The 16,544-nt window shown below is 42.2% G+C and overlaps 1 protein-coding gene across 1 annotated transcript in view; it reads left to right on the top strand.

Annotated features, from left to right (window-relative positions):
- Positions 1-16,227, top strand: part of Fermt2 (FERM domain containing kindlin 2) — a 71,737-nt gene extending 55,510 nt beyond the window's left edge. Inside the window, exons 11-15 of the mRNA XM_042677831.1 lie at positions 7,525-7,631; positions 7,774-7,995; positions 12,013-12,137; positions 12,428-12,569; positions 14,973-16,227. Of these exons, the coding sequence (XP_042533765.1) occupies positions 7,525-7,631; positions 7,774-7,995; positions 12,013-12,137; positions 12,428-12,569; positions 14,973-15,146 (770 nt within the window). The 3' untranslated portion in view covers positions 15,147-16,227. The remainder of the gene's footprint in view (positions 1-7,524; positions 7,632-7,773; positions 7,996-12,012; positions 12,138-12,427; positions 12,570-14,972) is intronic.
- Positions 16,228-16,544: the final 317 nt, after the last annotated feature.

Genomic DNA, 16,544 nt, shown 5'->3' with positions numbered 1-16,544 from the left:
CCTTCCTTCCTTCCTTCCGTTGTGGGTCCTGAGGCCTGGGCACTGTCCCTCAGCTCTTCAGCTCAAGGCTAGTGCTCACCACTTCACAGCTCCACTTCTGGGTTTTCCTGCTTATGTGGTGCTGAGGAATTGAACCCAGGGCCTCATGCATGCAAGGCAAGCACTCTACCACTGAGCCACCTTCCCAGCCCCAGTATTATTCTCTCTTATCTAGTAAGTTTCTGGTTGTCTGTTTTCTGACCTTCAGCGTTCAGGACGTTGAGGTTTTTCCTCCTCCTACAGGGGCTGCTCCGCCTGCTTCACCTCATCTTCACACCTATTATTGCCATCTCCTCTTCTCCATCTCTCCCTGGTAATGGGCAGGCCCTGCTAAGGGTCCTCAGCTTCTTGGTTTTCCTGGCTCACTAGCGGGACAGCCAGCTCCCTGGGGCTTCGGACAAGCTCTCCCTTGCTGCCTGGTTTTGTCTGCCTTGCTTTGCTCTCAGCCTGGCTCCTGGGGCAAGCCCAGAATGCCCCCCTTAAGCTCCAAGATTCCAACCACCGTTTCCTTTCACCTTGTCCATTCCAAAGCTGAGAACTAGGGGCTGATGTTTAAGGAGCAGGCATCTTTTCCCCAGTGGCAAAAAAAAAAAAGTGGCAGGCTTGTTCCTTCAGCCTCGTTAGAGCTTAAGCTGTTAGCTTTACTCTTTTTATTCATGAGTGTGGAGACATGATTTTATTTCCCATTTTGGTGGCTTCTGTTGACTCTTCACAGTTTCTTTACCTGGTAATAGAATTCTCTTGGCCTGGGTCTCCTGCAGCTAGAGGTCACTGCTCACTTGGTTTCCTTACAGAGCCTGTAGCTGATCTGGCAGATTGTTGGTGAGTCTCTTACATATGCTGATAGTACTCACAGAAGTCTCTCGTGGCTCACTTCCTCTCAGGTCTGTGTTCCCTGAGAAACAGCCTCTCAGGAGCTCACACAGCCTTCTCCATGCTAGATGCCATCTTTCCTGGCGGAGGATGCAGAGATTGTCTCCTCAGTGTCTATCCCAGGCTCCTCTGTGTCTTCCCTTTTGACAAATGCTAGAAAACATTTTCCAAATTCATTCCCAGTGAGATTGAGACTCCAATCAGACACATACATTGCAGGCTGAAATTCCATGCTGGCCTCAGGGATTGGAGACAGTGGATAAAGGAGTGAGGTGTGTCTCTTGACAAGCTCAGAGCTGCAATAACAGCCTGTCTGCCCAGTTGATGGTGGCAAGGGTTATACCTCCCTTGGCCTTCCACTGCTAAGCTACTCCTGGTGGCCCAGCTAATCTCTCCTTTGGATTCATTTTGTATGTGCATATGTATTGAAGATAAAGCAATATGCTTTTCTTTTCTTTCTTTTTTTTTCCAGCCCTGGGGCTTGAACTCAGGGCCTGAGAGCTGTTCCTGAGCTGCTTTGTGTTCAAGGCTAGCAGCCTACCACTTAAACCTTGTCTTCCAGCTTTTTCTGAATAGTTTTATTAGAGATAAGAGTCTCACAGACTTTCCTGACCCAGCTGGCTTCAAACCATGATCCTCAGATCTCAGCCTCCTCAGTAGCTAGGATTACAGGTGTGAGCCACATGCCCAGCAGCAATATACCTTTCTAACTAAAAATATTTTTATTTAGGTATCAAAGAAAAGCCCCTGACTTTGACAGTTGGGCTTTCCCCTTGGGTTCCTGGGCTTCCTAAACACCAAAAAAGCATCCTAGGGCTGACATTTACAGAAACAGCCACTGATGCTTGAGACAAAAAGAATTTTCCCCAGTACAACCATGAGCTGGAGCCTAAACTCTTGATTTAATTTTTTATTTTTTTGCCAGTCCTGAACTCGGGGTCTGGGCACTGTCCCTGAGCTTCTCTTGCTCAAAGCTAGCACTCTACCACTTAGGCCACAGTGCCACTTCCTGCTTTTTCTGTTTATGTGATACTGAGGAATCGAACCCAGGGCTTCATGCATGCTAGGCAAGCCCTCTACCACTGAGCCACCTTCCCAGCCCAATATATTCTTCATTTTTCTTAGTACATTTCAGCAAATGAATTCTGCCCTCTGACCTGTTGCTTTACAGTTATACACGAGGATTGCTATCCCCATATGTTGGAATAACTTGCTTAAACTCTGAAATTAGTCTGTTAAGTCATGTGAGCTTTGTTCCTTTGTCTCTGCCATTATTTGTTACTTTCAGAATCCATTGCAACTTTGTCCCCATGTCCCTCTGCAGCTGTTGAGGAGTAGCCCACACTGTCTACCGTTGACCTAGACACTAGGCATGTCTTCTGGCCTCATCTTCTCTGTCCCTGTCACGGTCATAACCGTGCCCCCCATGAGGCTGGGAAGTCACCTTCAGGCATGGAATTAAGACTCTCCCCACCTCTCCCCTGCACTGCACATCAGACCCATGACCTTAGCCCAGGTCCTGCACTGCACTGCTACCAAACAAGCCTGTAGTTTTGAAGAGTCGCCTGTGTGGGTCTCCTTGTTTGCTCTGAAAAATGAAAGTGCTGGATTGTCATTAAGGTCCCTTAGAGATCTAAAACACAAAGTACTTAGAGGTCAGTTCAGCTAACACTAGTTGAATGCCCATGCTACAAACTGTTAGGTGGTAAATACATGAAGGTAGAACAAATTATACCTCTGGCCTCAGGATGGCAGCGGGGTAAGCAGGGAAGTGCCAAAGCCTTTGTCTAGTGTGGGTGAAACCCCGGTTCATAGCCAGCACCATCAATTAAAAACAAAGAAAGTAAAGAGCAAGGGACTCAGGGTGCTGCGTTACTCCTCAGTGAGGGTGGAGAGGTTTCATGGGGGAAGTGATGTCTAAGTTATGCAGCTTGAGGTATAGCTCATTTGTGAAGTGTATGCCGACAGTGGGGGAGACCCTATGTTCAGTTCCACCACCAGTACATATACACATATCAAAAAAGATCCAAGATGAAATCGGGGTTTGTGGAAGAGAACAGGGGAGTTGTTAACAGAACTTTCCAAGAGAGATCTGTCAAATGACATAAAAGCCAGGCAGCTGCCATGGGTCTTGCGCTGCTGGAACGTAGAATTGAAGGGGGAGGATGAATACTTCCTTAATAGCTACTGGTTTCTGCTAACGTGAGAGAGAATGCAGAAGAAACTGGCAGGAATTCCATGATTAAAATAACAAGATTGTTTGTTTTATAGTGCTAGAGATTGAACCCAGGACCTCTGCCTGCCAAGCAAGAGTTCTGCTACCCCAGCTATACTCCCCAAACCCAGAAGAAGTTGTGTTTTGATCTGGCAGCTGTGAACTGTTACTCATAGATTACTAACACAAAATGACTAGATCCATATTTATGATCAGCCATCATGTAGAAGAGTAATTTGAGAGAGATGATAGTCAAGGGTTAGGTTAGTTAGTATAGAACACTTGGCTCAGGCTTTTGTGAGGCCCTGGTTCTTCCTTGTAGAAGAGGGACAGATTCTGTACATGCTGAGGAAAATCCATCAACAAACAGGTAATTGACTTGGGAAGAGGCAGAAACCTGTGCAGATGGGCCGATCCAGTGATACTAAGATTGAAATACTGAAGAACGAAATTTAGAGAAAAAAAAAAAGATTGTACAATGCTCGATGGGAAATAGACTGATTGTCTTGTTCATGTAACTGTAACCCCTCTGATGGTATCTTTACAACAAAATATTTTTTAAAAGATGAGTGTAAATTCAGAATATTGTGAGGCATCTCAAAATATCCTTTGGTTCAGGGGAGATACATGTTACAGATACCTATGTAGCAATTAGTGCTAGTGGTGAATGTGGCTATTAGAATGGTTGTCTGGAATATTAGCAGGCTAAGAACAGAACCTTGCAGAACACCCAGGCCTAAAGGACAGGGCTGGTCATGAAGCATAGCTGTTTAGGACATAACACATTGCCTAAGAAAACTACAAAAATGAGGGAAGATAAAGGCCAAAGCTTGTAGCAGAGCAGCCCATATGCCAGATGCTACAAAAAAGTAATATAGTTAAAGCCTGAGGTATTGGAACATGAGAGGTGGTTAATGAGAACAGGTTCAGTGGGTTTCAGTAGTTCTTGGTATGGGAACCAAAGTATAGTCATTGAGAAATAAATAGGAAATAGATGGCTTTGTAAATGACCCTATCTATGCCAAGGAAGAGAGAAAGTAAAGCAGTAACAGAAAAGTGGGGTACAGTGAGGGCAAGAGAGATTTCATGGTATAAGATTGGTGAGACTGGAAGTTAAATGCTGATGGAAACGGGAGACCAGAAAAGGGAGTTATATTGTCCAGAGATAGAAGACCACATGCTGAGCAGGAGAGATTTCTCTCACACTGTGTGGAAATACAGTGGTTTTGTGTAGTGGCTGGAAGCCAAGGGGCTGTGCTTCTTTTCTCAGATTCATAAGAAATAAAATCATTCTCTGAAAATGATTGGCACTGAAGTTATCTCTGGGAAGATTTAAAACTGACGTTGTTGACAGTGTCTGTATAAACTCAGAAGGATTGCTATGAATTTCTAATGAAACATCTGCTAGGTTTTGTGTTATATTGTTGGGGTAGGAGGGTTTGTTCTCCTTCTTCCCTTCTTCCCTCCCTCCCTCTCTACCTGGTCCTTTTACCCTCCTGCAATGCTAATCAGCCTGGGTAAGTAAAAGACAGATAGTTGGACTGAACCAGGATTAAGGTTTTGCTAAGTGAGTGTAACCAATGCTAAAACAGTGTTCTGGGGAAGTCTACAGTATATCTGGTGAATGGGGTCCAGACTGGATTGGAGAGAAAGAGGTATAAACACTCTGGTAGGGAGAAAGTGAAAGTGTGGGAAGACAAAAGTCTCTTAAAGAAGTTGAAGAATGGGGGCTGGGAATGTGGCTCAGTGGTGGAGTGCTTGCCTAGCATATATAAAGCCCTGAGGTTGATTCCTCAGTACCACATAAACAGAAAAAGCCAGAAGTGGCGCTGTGGCTCAAGTGGTAAAGTGCTAGCCTTGAGCGAAAGAAGTGTAGGCACTGGCCAGACCCTGAGTTCAAGCCCCAGGCCTGGCAATTAATTGATTAATTAATTAGATTGAAGAACGGCTGGGTGCTATCACTATGCCTGTGAGCCCAGCTACTTGAGAGGCAAATGCAGGAGGATCAGGGTCTGAGGCCAGTCGGCAAAAATATGAATGAGACCCTGTCTAAAAAGTAAATGCTAGCGGGGCACAGGTGGCTCACGCCTGTAATCCTAGCTACTCAGGAGGCTGAGATCTGAGGTTCAAAGCCATCCCCGGCAGGAAAGACTGTGAGACTCCTATCTCCAATAAACCACTAGAAAACTGGAAGGGGTGCTGTAGCTTGAGTGGTAGAGCGCTCGCCTTGAGCTGAAGAGCTGAGGGACAGCGCCCAGGCCCAGAGTTCAAGCCCCATGACTGACAAAAAGAAAAAGTAAATGCAGAACCAGGCACCTGTGGCTAATGCCTATAATAACTAGCTACTAAGGAGGCTGAGATCTAAGGATCACAGTTCAAAGCAAGCTGGGCAGAAATAGTCTGTGAGACTCTTACCTCCAGTTAACCACCAGAAAACTGGAAGTGGCACTGTGGCTCAAGTAGTAGAGCTCTTTGAGCTGAAGTGCTCAGGGACAGCCCAGGCCCAGTGTTCAAGCCCCACAACCAACCAATCCCCTTCCCCCCCAAAAAAGGAAATGCAGGAGAGGAGTGGGGGGGGGGCGGTGAGAAAATGAAGGAGTGGGGTAACACTGTTCAAAAAGAAATGTACTCATTACCTTACTTAGATAACTGTAACCCCTCTGTACATCACCTTTACAATTTTAAAAAATAGGGAAAAAAAGTAAATGCATAAAGAGCTGTGTGTGGCTCAAGTGGAAGAGCATTTTTCTAACAAGCCCAAGGCCATGAAATGAAATGCAGTACCACTACTACTACAAAAGGGGGGGGTGTGTGGTGGAGAGGGCAGGGACAGAGTGTAGGAGAGAAGGAGAGAGAAAAGGTGTGTTCAGAATGGGCAATAGAAAGCCCAGGTAGCAGGAAATTAAGCTGTCTGAGGTAAAACCCAGGAAGTGTCTCTGGCCTACATTAGAACCAGAAGTCTGCCAGGCGCCTGTGGCTCACGCCTGTAATCCTAGCTACTCAGGAAGCTGAGATCTGAGGATCTCGGTTCAAAGCCAGCCCAGGCAGGAAAGTCTGAAACTCTTATCTCCAATAAACCACTAGAAAACTGGAAGTGGCACTGTGGCTCAAGTGGTAGAAGGCTTGCCTTGAGCTGAAGAGCTGAGGGACAGCGCCCAGGTCCAGAGTTCAAGCCCCATGACCAACCAAAAAAAAAAACAAACAAGAAGAACCAGAAGTCTTCTGACTTTGTCTCCTTTTTTTGTCTTGGGATTTTTAAAGAGGCTTAATTATTATAGGATTACTCTAAATCCAAATCTTATTGAGGATTAGTGACATTTGTGTAAACATTGTGAGTCTTTACAAGTCTTTGGCCTTTACCACTTCAATTGTCACACTATCTTTGTTTCTATAGCTTCTATTCAAAAAAACAAAAAACTTCTGCTCCAGGCTCTCACGGCTCACACCTATGATTCTATCCACTCTGGAAGCTGAGATTTAGGATCACAGTTCAAAGTCAGCATAGGCAGGAAAGTCCATGCGACTCATCTCCAATAAACCACCAGAAAATCAGAAGTGGTGCTGTGGCTCAAGGAATAGAGCGTTCACCTTGAGCTAAAGAGCTGTGGGATAGCACCTAGACCCAGAGTTCAAGCCTCATGACCAACCCCCCCCTCAAAAAGCGTCTTCTAAAAGGAGTTATTTATGTGTAGTAAATACCTTAAGAAAGAAAACATGAGAGAAAAATCCCTCAAATTCATGGTAGTTATTCTGAAGAGGACACCCCTCTACCTAAGATGTTCCAGACACACTGATATTTAACATCTTACTCTTTGTGTTCTCCTTGCCAAAAGAAATGGCTCCAATACAGACATTAGGCCACAAACCTTGGGGGGATGGCAGTGACAGGTGACATAAAGGAAACGAGATTCCAGTATCCATTAAGGAGCCCTCACATGTCCAAAACTGAGAATACTTAAGTGTTTTTTTGCATTCTTCCTCTCTCCTCTCTCTCTCTCTCTCTCTCTCTCCCCCCCTCTCTCTTCCCCCCCCCTCTCTCTCTGCGCTAGCGCCCTGCTACTTGAGCCACTTCCAGCTTTTTCTGTGTATGTGGTACTGAGGAATCTAACCCAGGGCTTCATGCATGCTAGGCAAGCACTCCTACCACTAAGCCACATTCCCAGCCCATGTGTTTGCATTCTTATAGCCCACAAATCCGTGTGTTTCCAAAGCCTTTTCTGTGCAGTAGGATGTGAAGGCCAGAGCTGCTGTCTGCCAGCGCCCCTCACATGTTGCCAAGGCCCTCCCAGGCTGGGACTCAATTCAGCATATTCAAGTCCCACACAGAGGCTTTGTATTGGTTTGGGATTTTTGAAAAGTAAAATTCAGAACTTTTAAAATTAACTCATTTATTACAGGATGTGAAGTCACCCCAGATGTAAACATTTCAGGCCAAAAATTTAACATTAAGCTCCTGATTCCAGTAGCAGAGGGCATGAATGAAATCTGGCTTCGTTGCGACAATGTAAGTTTCCCTGAGAAAAGTAAATGCTAGTTTCCTGTGTTCCCTGCTTGAGTTTGTCCATCATCCTCTATATCATACTCAGAAAGTGACCGGGTGACATTTACATGAGCATGGCATTTCATCCCTCATTGCTTCTCTGCAGGAAAAACAGTATGCACACTGGATGGCAGCCTGCAGATTGGCCTCAAAAGGCAAGACCATGGCAGACAGCTCTTACAACTTAGAAGTTCAGAATATCCTCTCTTTCCTCAAGATGCAGCATTTAAACCCAGATCCTCAGTTAATACCAGAGCAGATCACCACTGATATCAACCCTGAATGTTTGGTATCTCCTCGCTACCTGAAGAAGTATAAGAACAAGCAGGTAACTTTCATTGCCCTGTGGCCACTGCCCTCTCTTGGTTTGTTTTACAGTTTTGTATGTATCCCGTGAATTTCTTTGCCCCTATTGAAAGTTGTTAGCCTTAATTTCACATTACCTGATTATAATATATAAAATAGGAAATAAAAAAGGCTTTAGTCAAATTGGGTCATTAAATCTTATTAGCTGGATGCCGTGGCTCACGCCTGTAATCCTAGCTACTCAGAAGGCTGAGATCTGAGGATGGCAGTTCAAAGCCAGCCCAGGCAAGAAAGGCCATGAGACTTATCTCCAATAAACCTCTAGAAAACTGGAAGTGGTACTGTGGCTCTAGTGATAGAACACTCATTTGGGGCAAAGAGCTGAGAGTCCCCTCGGCCCAGAGTTCAAGCCCCACAACCAACCAAAAAAAAAAAAAATCTTACTATTATTTAAAACAAAAAAGAAGCACAGTCCCAAATAGGGTCTTTCTTTCCTCCACTACCACTCCCACAAAAAAAAAAAAAAAAAATGGTATCAAAGAAATAATGAAAAGAGTTAATCTCATTAACATAATAGATTCACATTTGAGATAGCAAAAAAAAAATCAAGCTCTTTTAAGGAATGGGATGAAAACTTATGAATAGGAAAAATAAATCTTACTATTGCCACCTTATTGAAATTAGTTGGCATCCCTTGTAAAAATCAAGACAAGCTGGGCACTGATGGTTTACACCTGTAATCCTAGTTCTCAGGGAACTAAGAGCTGAAGGTCATGATTTGAAACCAGCCCTGGCACAAAAGTCCATGGGACTCTCATCTCCAATTAGCCACTGAAAAGCTAGAGGTAGAGTGTGGCTCAAGTGGTAGAGTACTAGCCTTAAGCTCAAAAGTTCAGGGACAGTACTAGGTCCTCTGTTCAAGCCCTAGGACCAGCACTTCAAAAAGAGAAAAAAAATTTAATAGAACAGATAATGAGATGGAATAGTCAAGCCTGTTTATTCTAAATCACTGTCAACAGAGTAGTCTTTTTTTTTTTTTTGGCCTGTCATGGGGCTTGAACTCAAGGCCTGGGCACTGTCTCTGAGCTTCTTTGGCTCATGGCTAGCGCTCTACCACTTGAGCCACAGCTCCACTTCAGGCTTTTTTCTGTTTATGTGGTACTGAGGAATCAAACCCAGGGCTTCATGAATGCTAGGCAAACACTCTACCACTGAGCTACATTCCCAGCCCCAGAGTAGTCTTTAAAATATTGAGGGAAATGAAGATGGTCTTTAATTGCTTTGTGTTCCTTACTTCATATTCTTTATATATACCAAGTAAATGGGATATAAGACAGTCCACATTTCCCAACAAATATTTATTACTTGTTCCAGTTGTTAGAATGGATTTTCCAAGTTTGGTTCAAATAGTCTATACTCCAATGTTGTCTTAATATTAATAGAACCTGAAGGGCCTACACAAACTTTGAAAGTTTGATTAAATTTTAATTTGAAGTCACGACTCTTGTCTACTCTTTCTAGAATTCCTGCCCTGGAAATTAATGCCATAAAAGGCTTGCTATTTAGGAAAATGGTTCTTGAGTACATCATGAAAGAGCCTTCCAGGGGAATTTTGCTGGAGTGCCCCCGGTATCCTCCGCACTGAATATCATGCCAAAAAAGGAAAGGCTCCAGTTCAGGCAGGAGAGCAGAGAAGACCTTTAAAATAAATATTTCGTTTTTATCTAGTTTTGTTTTATCTTTGTTAAGGATTAATTTTATAACATCACGAAAAAGCCTGTTAAGTACCAGAACACCAAATTCTTTAAATACAGTGTTTATTATATGGGTCTAAATCATTTAGCTTTCTACAGGAATGGGGAGATGCTTTAATCAAAAGTATTTGGTGTTACATTTCAAGGTTGTATAAGCAACATGGAAGTGTTTATGTGGCAGTGTAGAGTTGGGGAGTGGAGAGGAGGAGGACGAGGAAGAAATGCTGCCCTGGGAGCCATCTAGAATGCAGACTGTTCTGTTAAAAGGGGAAAGTAAAGGAAGTTCTCATTCCATTTTTTAACTTGTTTTTCATGTAAAAATTATTCGTAAGGAAGATTGTTTCCAATGAACTTATTTCTAGAGGCAAATAAGTAATTTCAAGTCTTAAAAAGAGATTTTTGTCTTTCACTCTCAGGTGTCAGGAAATGATATTCTACAAAAAAGGAATTCTAGACAGGAGTGTGAGATGAAAATTCTCTTAAAGTCAGAAACACTGTTGCTGTCTATAATACCAGGAAAGCAGTGCGTGTGGAGTCTGTGCCGTGTTCTACCCTGGATCTTATCAAATGCACATTCTGTTCTAATCCTCCTTTCTCTTAACTGGACATACAGGTCATTCCCAGAAGTTAGGAACCATGAACTACTACCCTGGTGCCTTGTGAGTGCCCTACAAGGCAGACGTGTAGTAGCTGTGATGGGTCAGATGGCATATGAGTCATCTGACATAACTGGCAGACCTTTCTGGTTGTAAGCCGAACCCCATACCCCAACTACAGGGTCATTCATGTCTGCCAGGCACAAGCACAGGATTTCTGTGGGACCATCAGTATAGTCATTGCCATAGTTAACCAACTTTAGTTTCCCCAAGCTGCACATGTATTAACTGAGGTGGTTTTTTTTTTTCATGAACGATTCAAAATGCAATTTTTAATATTAAAGAGTCAGCCTGGGTAGATGTCTCTCTGATAAAACTAACATGTTTCTAGCCATAATTCCTAGGGTAGCGTATGGCATCTCTTTATCTTTCCCTTCCAGGAGAAAGGATGCAAAAAACAGATGGTAATTGGGGGGCTTGCTTTCCTTGTAGTAATGAAGCCATATGGGCACCGCACTGACCTTAGCCTTCAGCTTCCTTTCTAGAAAGTAGCGCATGTATCATAGATTTGACTTCAAAGCCTTTGAATATGATTTTTCACTTTGCTACTAAAACAGTCTTTCCTAACAAGTAAGGACTGGTGCAGGAGGGCAAGGAGGTATTTATTTGCGCTTTTATTTTCTTCTACACACTTGTAGCCGGGATTTCAGTAACGTTTAACATCTCAGTGTGGAGTGCCCCTCGGTATTCTAGGTGGAAAGTAATTGTTGCTTCCTGGTTTTCATTTCCATTCTTGCATTTACTTTGCCTGTGTCTACCTGAAGCCGTTTTGCATGGTTTTGGCTGGAATTTTGGTTTGCAGGTTGCCGCAGCTTTTTCTTCGCTTTATTGCCATTTTTTTCTGATTGCCTCTTTTTTTTTTTTCTTTCCGCTTCCTTTTTCTTTCCTCGCATTGCCATCTACAGCCAGGCTATATAAGAGATTTGGTAAGTTCTCCATATTTAACAAAAAAAAATTTTTTAATTAAAAATTTAAAAGCCATAGCTTTCCCTCCTGGTAGGAATAGTCATCCCAAAGTAGATACAGTTTTAAAAGGGGGTTAGAGCATTGATGACTACTACAGAAATTTCTAAAAATAGAGATGATGGGGTAACCGACTTGTTTTATATGTAGAAGGCCCTGGATTGGATCCCTAGCAATGCACGCACATGTGCATGCACACACACACACAAAATCCCTAAAAATTAGTGGGTGATTTCAAAGATTTTAAAACTAATAACAAGTATTGCTGCTAGAAATTTGTATTCCAGACACTCATTCCAACTTGACTTGTTAAATTTAAACTCATACATACAGATTGGAATATACCATTCTACAGTAGCTTATCACATGTGTGTTCTGGACTATGTCTCGTGTGACAGTTAAGTACTTATTTTGAAAAAGTGCTTTTATCACCTTATTAAAAATCTCCAAATGTAGCTGTATTTCCTAATCCCAGCTCTTTCATGTTCTGTGGTGGCGTGTATAATCCAGTCTCTTGATCTTTTGATCCTCAGAAAAAGAAAAAACAAATTACAGAAAAGTCCTTTGTTTTCATATCTTTGGAGTTTGTCTCAGTCTGTGTATATTATTGTCTTGATTAACATGAAGCAATGCTGTCTAATAGTATGGATGTTTGATCATGTTTAGATAACAGCAAGAATCTTGGAGGCCCATCAGAATGTGGCTCAGATGAGTCTGATCGAAGCCAAAATGAGATTCATTCAGGCATGGCAGTCGCTGCCGGAATTCGGCATCACACACTTCATTGCAAGGTCAGTGTTCATGTCATCACTGCTGAGCATCAGACAGGAGCATTGACAGTAGAGCCATCACCACACTAACCCATTTCGCAGTAACTGCCAGAGGTGATGGAATGCATTTTTGTATACTTTCAGTTTTGATAAACATTCAAAATGATTGCACTTGTTTTTACACAAAACTAATGCTTTCCTTAGCTTTAAGAGTACCTATCTTGAAGAAAAATAGACCAGGAGAAAAATAGCCCCCAGGAGTTGTAATTGTGTGTGTGTGTGTGTTTTTCCCCCCCTCCATAATGTAATAGGTTTCAAGGGGGCAAAAAAGAAGAACTGATTGGAATTGCATACAACAGATTAATTCGGATGGATGCCAGCACAGGTGATGCCATTAAGACGTGGCGGTTTAGCAACATGAAACAGTGGAATGTAAACTGGGAGATCAAAATGGTAAGCCAGTACAAGGTTACCTGAATATAGGCGTTTCCATAAAAGTAAGAAAACAGTTTTTATCATTCCTTTTTTTTTTTTTTTTGGGTCCGGTTGTGGGCCTGAACTCTGGGCCTGGGCGCTGTCCCTCAGCTCAAGGCTAGTGCTCTACCACTTGAGCCACAATTCCACTTCCGGCTTTTTTCTTTTTGCTTATGTGGTGCTGAGGAATTGAACTCAGGGCCGCAGGCATGCAAGGCAAGCGCTCTACCACTGAGCCGCCTTCCCAGCCCTATCATTCCTTCTTAATGTACAGAGCATATGGCTGGTTATTCATTGCTCACTTGAACTCACCTGTCCATAACAACTTGCTTAGAATATTGGCCACATCTTTTTGTTTGTTTTCTTTTTATTAACTTGTTATTTTAGAGATGATATACAGTGGGGTTACATTTACATGCATTAGGTAATAAGTACATTTCCTTTCATATAATGTCGACTGTTCCCTCATTCTCTCCCATTCCCTCCCATCTTCACCCACGAGTTGCATAGTTCACTTTCATCAGTGTGCATTCCATGCTGCACTTGTTCACCCTTTTCCCTCAGAATCTTGTGCCCTCCCACAGCCCTCCCACAGATATGCACGTTCATACACCATCTATAAGGTAAAGAATATGGAATCATCAGAAATAGAAAAACAAGTTAAGAAAAAGTCCTTTGTTTCCATTTCTTTGGAGTTCATGTCAGTATATGTATATTATTTTATAACATGAAAAAGAGGTGCTTGGATATTGCACCTTTGTGATTCTCTCCTAAGACTATCCTATCCTCGGTTGGTCTCACTGTATGTGAGTATCTAGAGGCTTGTGTAATTTGTCATATCCCAGTGTGTTTTAGATCTAACTTCCACATATCAGGGAGAACATGCACCATTTGTCTCTCTGATCTTGGCTTACCTCACTTAACATTATTTGTTCTAGTTCCATCCATTTCCTTGGAAATGACATTATTCTTCCTAATGGCTGTGTAAAATTACATTGTATATAGGTTCTGATTTTTGGGATGCACCTTTTATTGTGGGACATCTGGCATGTTTCCATATCTTGACTACGGTGAATAGTGCGGCAATGAACATGGGTGTGCAGATGTCCTTATAATATCCTGGTTCATAGTGCTCAGGGTATATGCCAAGGAGTGGTATGGCTAGATCAGAGGGAAGGTCTATGTTTAGTTTTTTTGAGGAACCTACAGACTGCTTTCCAGAGCAGTTGTATGAGTTTACATTCCCACTAGCAGTGCAGTAGGGTTCCTTTTTCCCTACATTCCATCAGCATTTGTTGTTCACATTCAAAACATTGGCCAATCTAACTGGGGTGAGATGGAATCTCTGCATTGTTTTGATTTGCATTTCTTTTATGCCCAGGGATGGTGAGCATTTCCTCTGTTTCTTTGCCATTCTTACATCTGAGAATTCTCTCCTTAGTTCCCTTTTGGCTTCATCTTTTAAGACCTGTTACATTTACCTCTGTTTACTAATACTAGATTTGAATGCAGGGCCTTGTGCCTCTCAGCCCTTTTTTGCATTAATTCTCTTACATGTAGAGTCTTGTGTTTGCCCTGGCCAGTCTCGGACTTGAATCCTCTAACAACACACAACCTCCCAAGGTCACAGCCATGAGTTACCTCTGTCCAGCTTATTGATTGATAGGCCAACACAAACCCAAATAGCTGGGCTCACAGGTGTGAGCCACCATACCTAGTGAATAACAGTCCTTTACTAAGTATTTGGTTTAGAAGCATATTGAATATTTTGTATCAGCTCTTACTACTTAGTAAAACATTTCTGAAACACTGAAACATGATTACATAAAGGTTAAATGTTGAAGCAAATATTAAATAAAATACAGGAAATAGGGTTTTCTCCCAGGACTTGAAGAGAGACTTTCTCTTGTTAATTTAATCACCAGAGATCACTTGGGAACTTACTGACCTAAAACCTTTGCATTCTGTCTTCCTTTTCAGCACTTGAGAACTAAAGGAATGGGGGAAGGGCTGATACACTTTCCTTATTCTTTTGAACTTCAAGGCATTTTTACAACTCAGAGCCTGGCTCTTGATCATTCGCAGCTGGTATTGTACTACTTAAGCCAAGCCTCCAGACTCTCATTTTGCTGGTTAATTGAAGATGGGAGTCTCAGACTTTTTCTGCCTAGGATAGCTTTGAACTTATATTCTCCAGGTCTCAGCTTCCTGAGCAGCTAGGATTAAAGGTGTGTGCCACCAGGTATTAGTTTAGTATTTTGAAGAGTGATTATTTGGAGACTGACAAGAGTTTGGTGATAGGGCAGGCCTTCAGCAGCACAGTTCATTGGACTCAGCCCTGTGGAATGTCACCAGGACTAACAGTTCTTTGTCTTATTCCAGGTCACCGTAGAGTTTGCAGATGAAGTCCGATTGTCCTTCATTTGTACTGAAGTAGATTGCAAAGTAGTTCATGAATTCATTGGTGGCTACATATTTCTGTCAACACGTGCAAAAGACCAAAATGAGAGTTTAGATGAAGAGATGTTCTACAAACTTACCAGTGGCTGGGTGTGAATAAAGATACTGTGTAATTGAACTTCACGGCCATAACAATATTTAACTTCAAAGCTGATTTTTATTATATGCTGCTTAATAAAGTAAGCTTGAAATGTATCATTTTATCATGAAAAATGTTTTTGCCTTACCAGACTGGTTTTGTGTGCACTAACAAGCACGACTGTTAATCTGCTATGGTGATACAGTGTATGTGTGGACTGCGGCAAATGGCTCATTCCTTAAGGCCATGAATTGATAACGGAAATAGTGAGCAAATCAGGAGCCAGCCGCCACTGATTTAAGCTAGCCAAGCTGTAAGAAGCCATCTACTCTAAAGTTATCCAGGGCTTAACCTATATGAAGTCTATTTATCATGTTTAATGCATGTGTCTTAATGTATGTTTAGTTGGATGTCATATTTTAAAATATCCTACGTCTTGGTAACCATTTAACACCTCCTCTCCCCCTGCCCCGCCCCCCATGAAATAAGGCCTACAAATAGGCCTGAGTTTTAGTGATGTCATTGTTTGACCTTGAAGGAAAATTCTGTTAGTCTGTTACGCTTGGTTTGTATTTGTCCTTGAACAAGCATGTGTGTATATTGTATGTTTTTATTTTTACACCGTATTGTATTACAACACTTTTAGTATTCACCAGCATATTCACTGTCTGCCTAAAATATGCAGTTTCTGCATTATGATATGAAGTAAAAGGTCTATGAAGTATGCATTTTGTGTAACTAATGTACAAACACAAATTTTATAAAATTGTACAGTTTTTTTAAACTATTCACAACTAGCAAATGGCTTAAATGTAGCATCCTTGCATTAAAAGGTATATTATGCAGTTTTAATACCTGCTAAATTAAGAATGACTTTGTTATGGTCATGACTTGCCACAGTGTCCTTAGCTCCTGCCTGGACAGGCCAGTTGGGTCTGTTCTGCTGTTACAGTCTGCATTGGTGCTAGTCAGAAAATTCCTAGCTCACAGCCCAAAAGGGTGCCAGGGTGGGGTGATTACCAGTATTGACAATAATCCATGCTTTAAAGATTGTATAAATGCATTTTATTTTAAATAAAAGCAAAACCTTTTATTTAATTTTTTGTACTTTTTGTCTTTCGTATTTACATAGCATTAACTTCTTGAAATTAACTGTTGCTTAAGTCACTTGCAAAAAGCCCTAAGAGCTGTCTGAGACTGGGCCACTGAGGCCCTTTTAGTCCCAGCACAGCAGCTGCCTTCCCTCGCAGCCCCAGCACTCAACTGCTACATTCAGCTCCAGTGGCAGAGTCCCCAGCAAGTACTCTGTGCTCGTGTTCATAGTCCATAAATGTTTCCCTCTGCAAATGTTAGCCTTTGAAAGTATTCCCTCTTCCTCCTCTGAACTGCCAGCTATAATTAACAGGTATCAAAAG

This window comes from Dipodomys spectabilis, unplaced genomic scaffold (assembly GCF_019054845.1).
Source record: "Dipodomys spectabilis isolate Male_0828 unplaced genomic scaffold, ASM1905484v1 ptg000042l, whole genome shotgun sequence".
NCBI lineage: Eukaryota > Metazoa > Chordata > Mammalia > Rodentia > Heteromyidae > Dipodomys > Dipodomys spectabilis.
The sequence above is the reverse complement of the archived record's forward strand: the minus strand, read 5'-3'. Positions and strand labels throughout refer to the sequence as shown.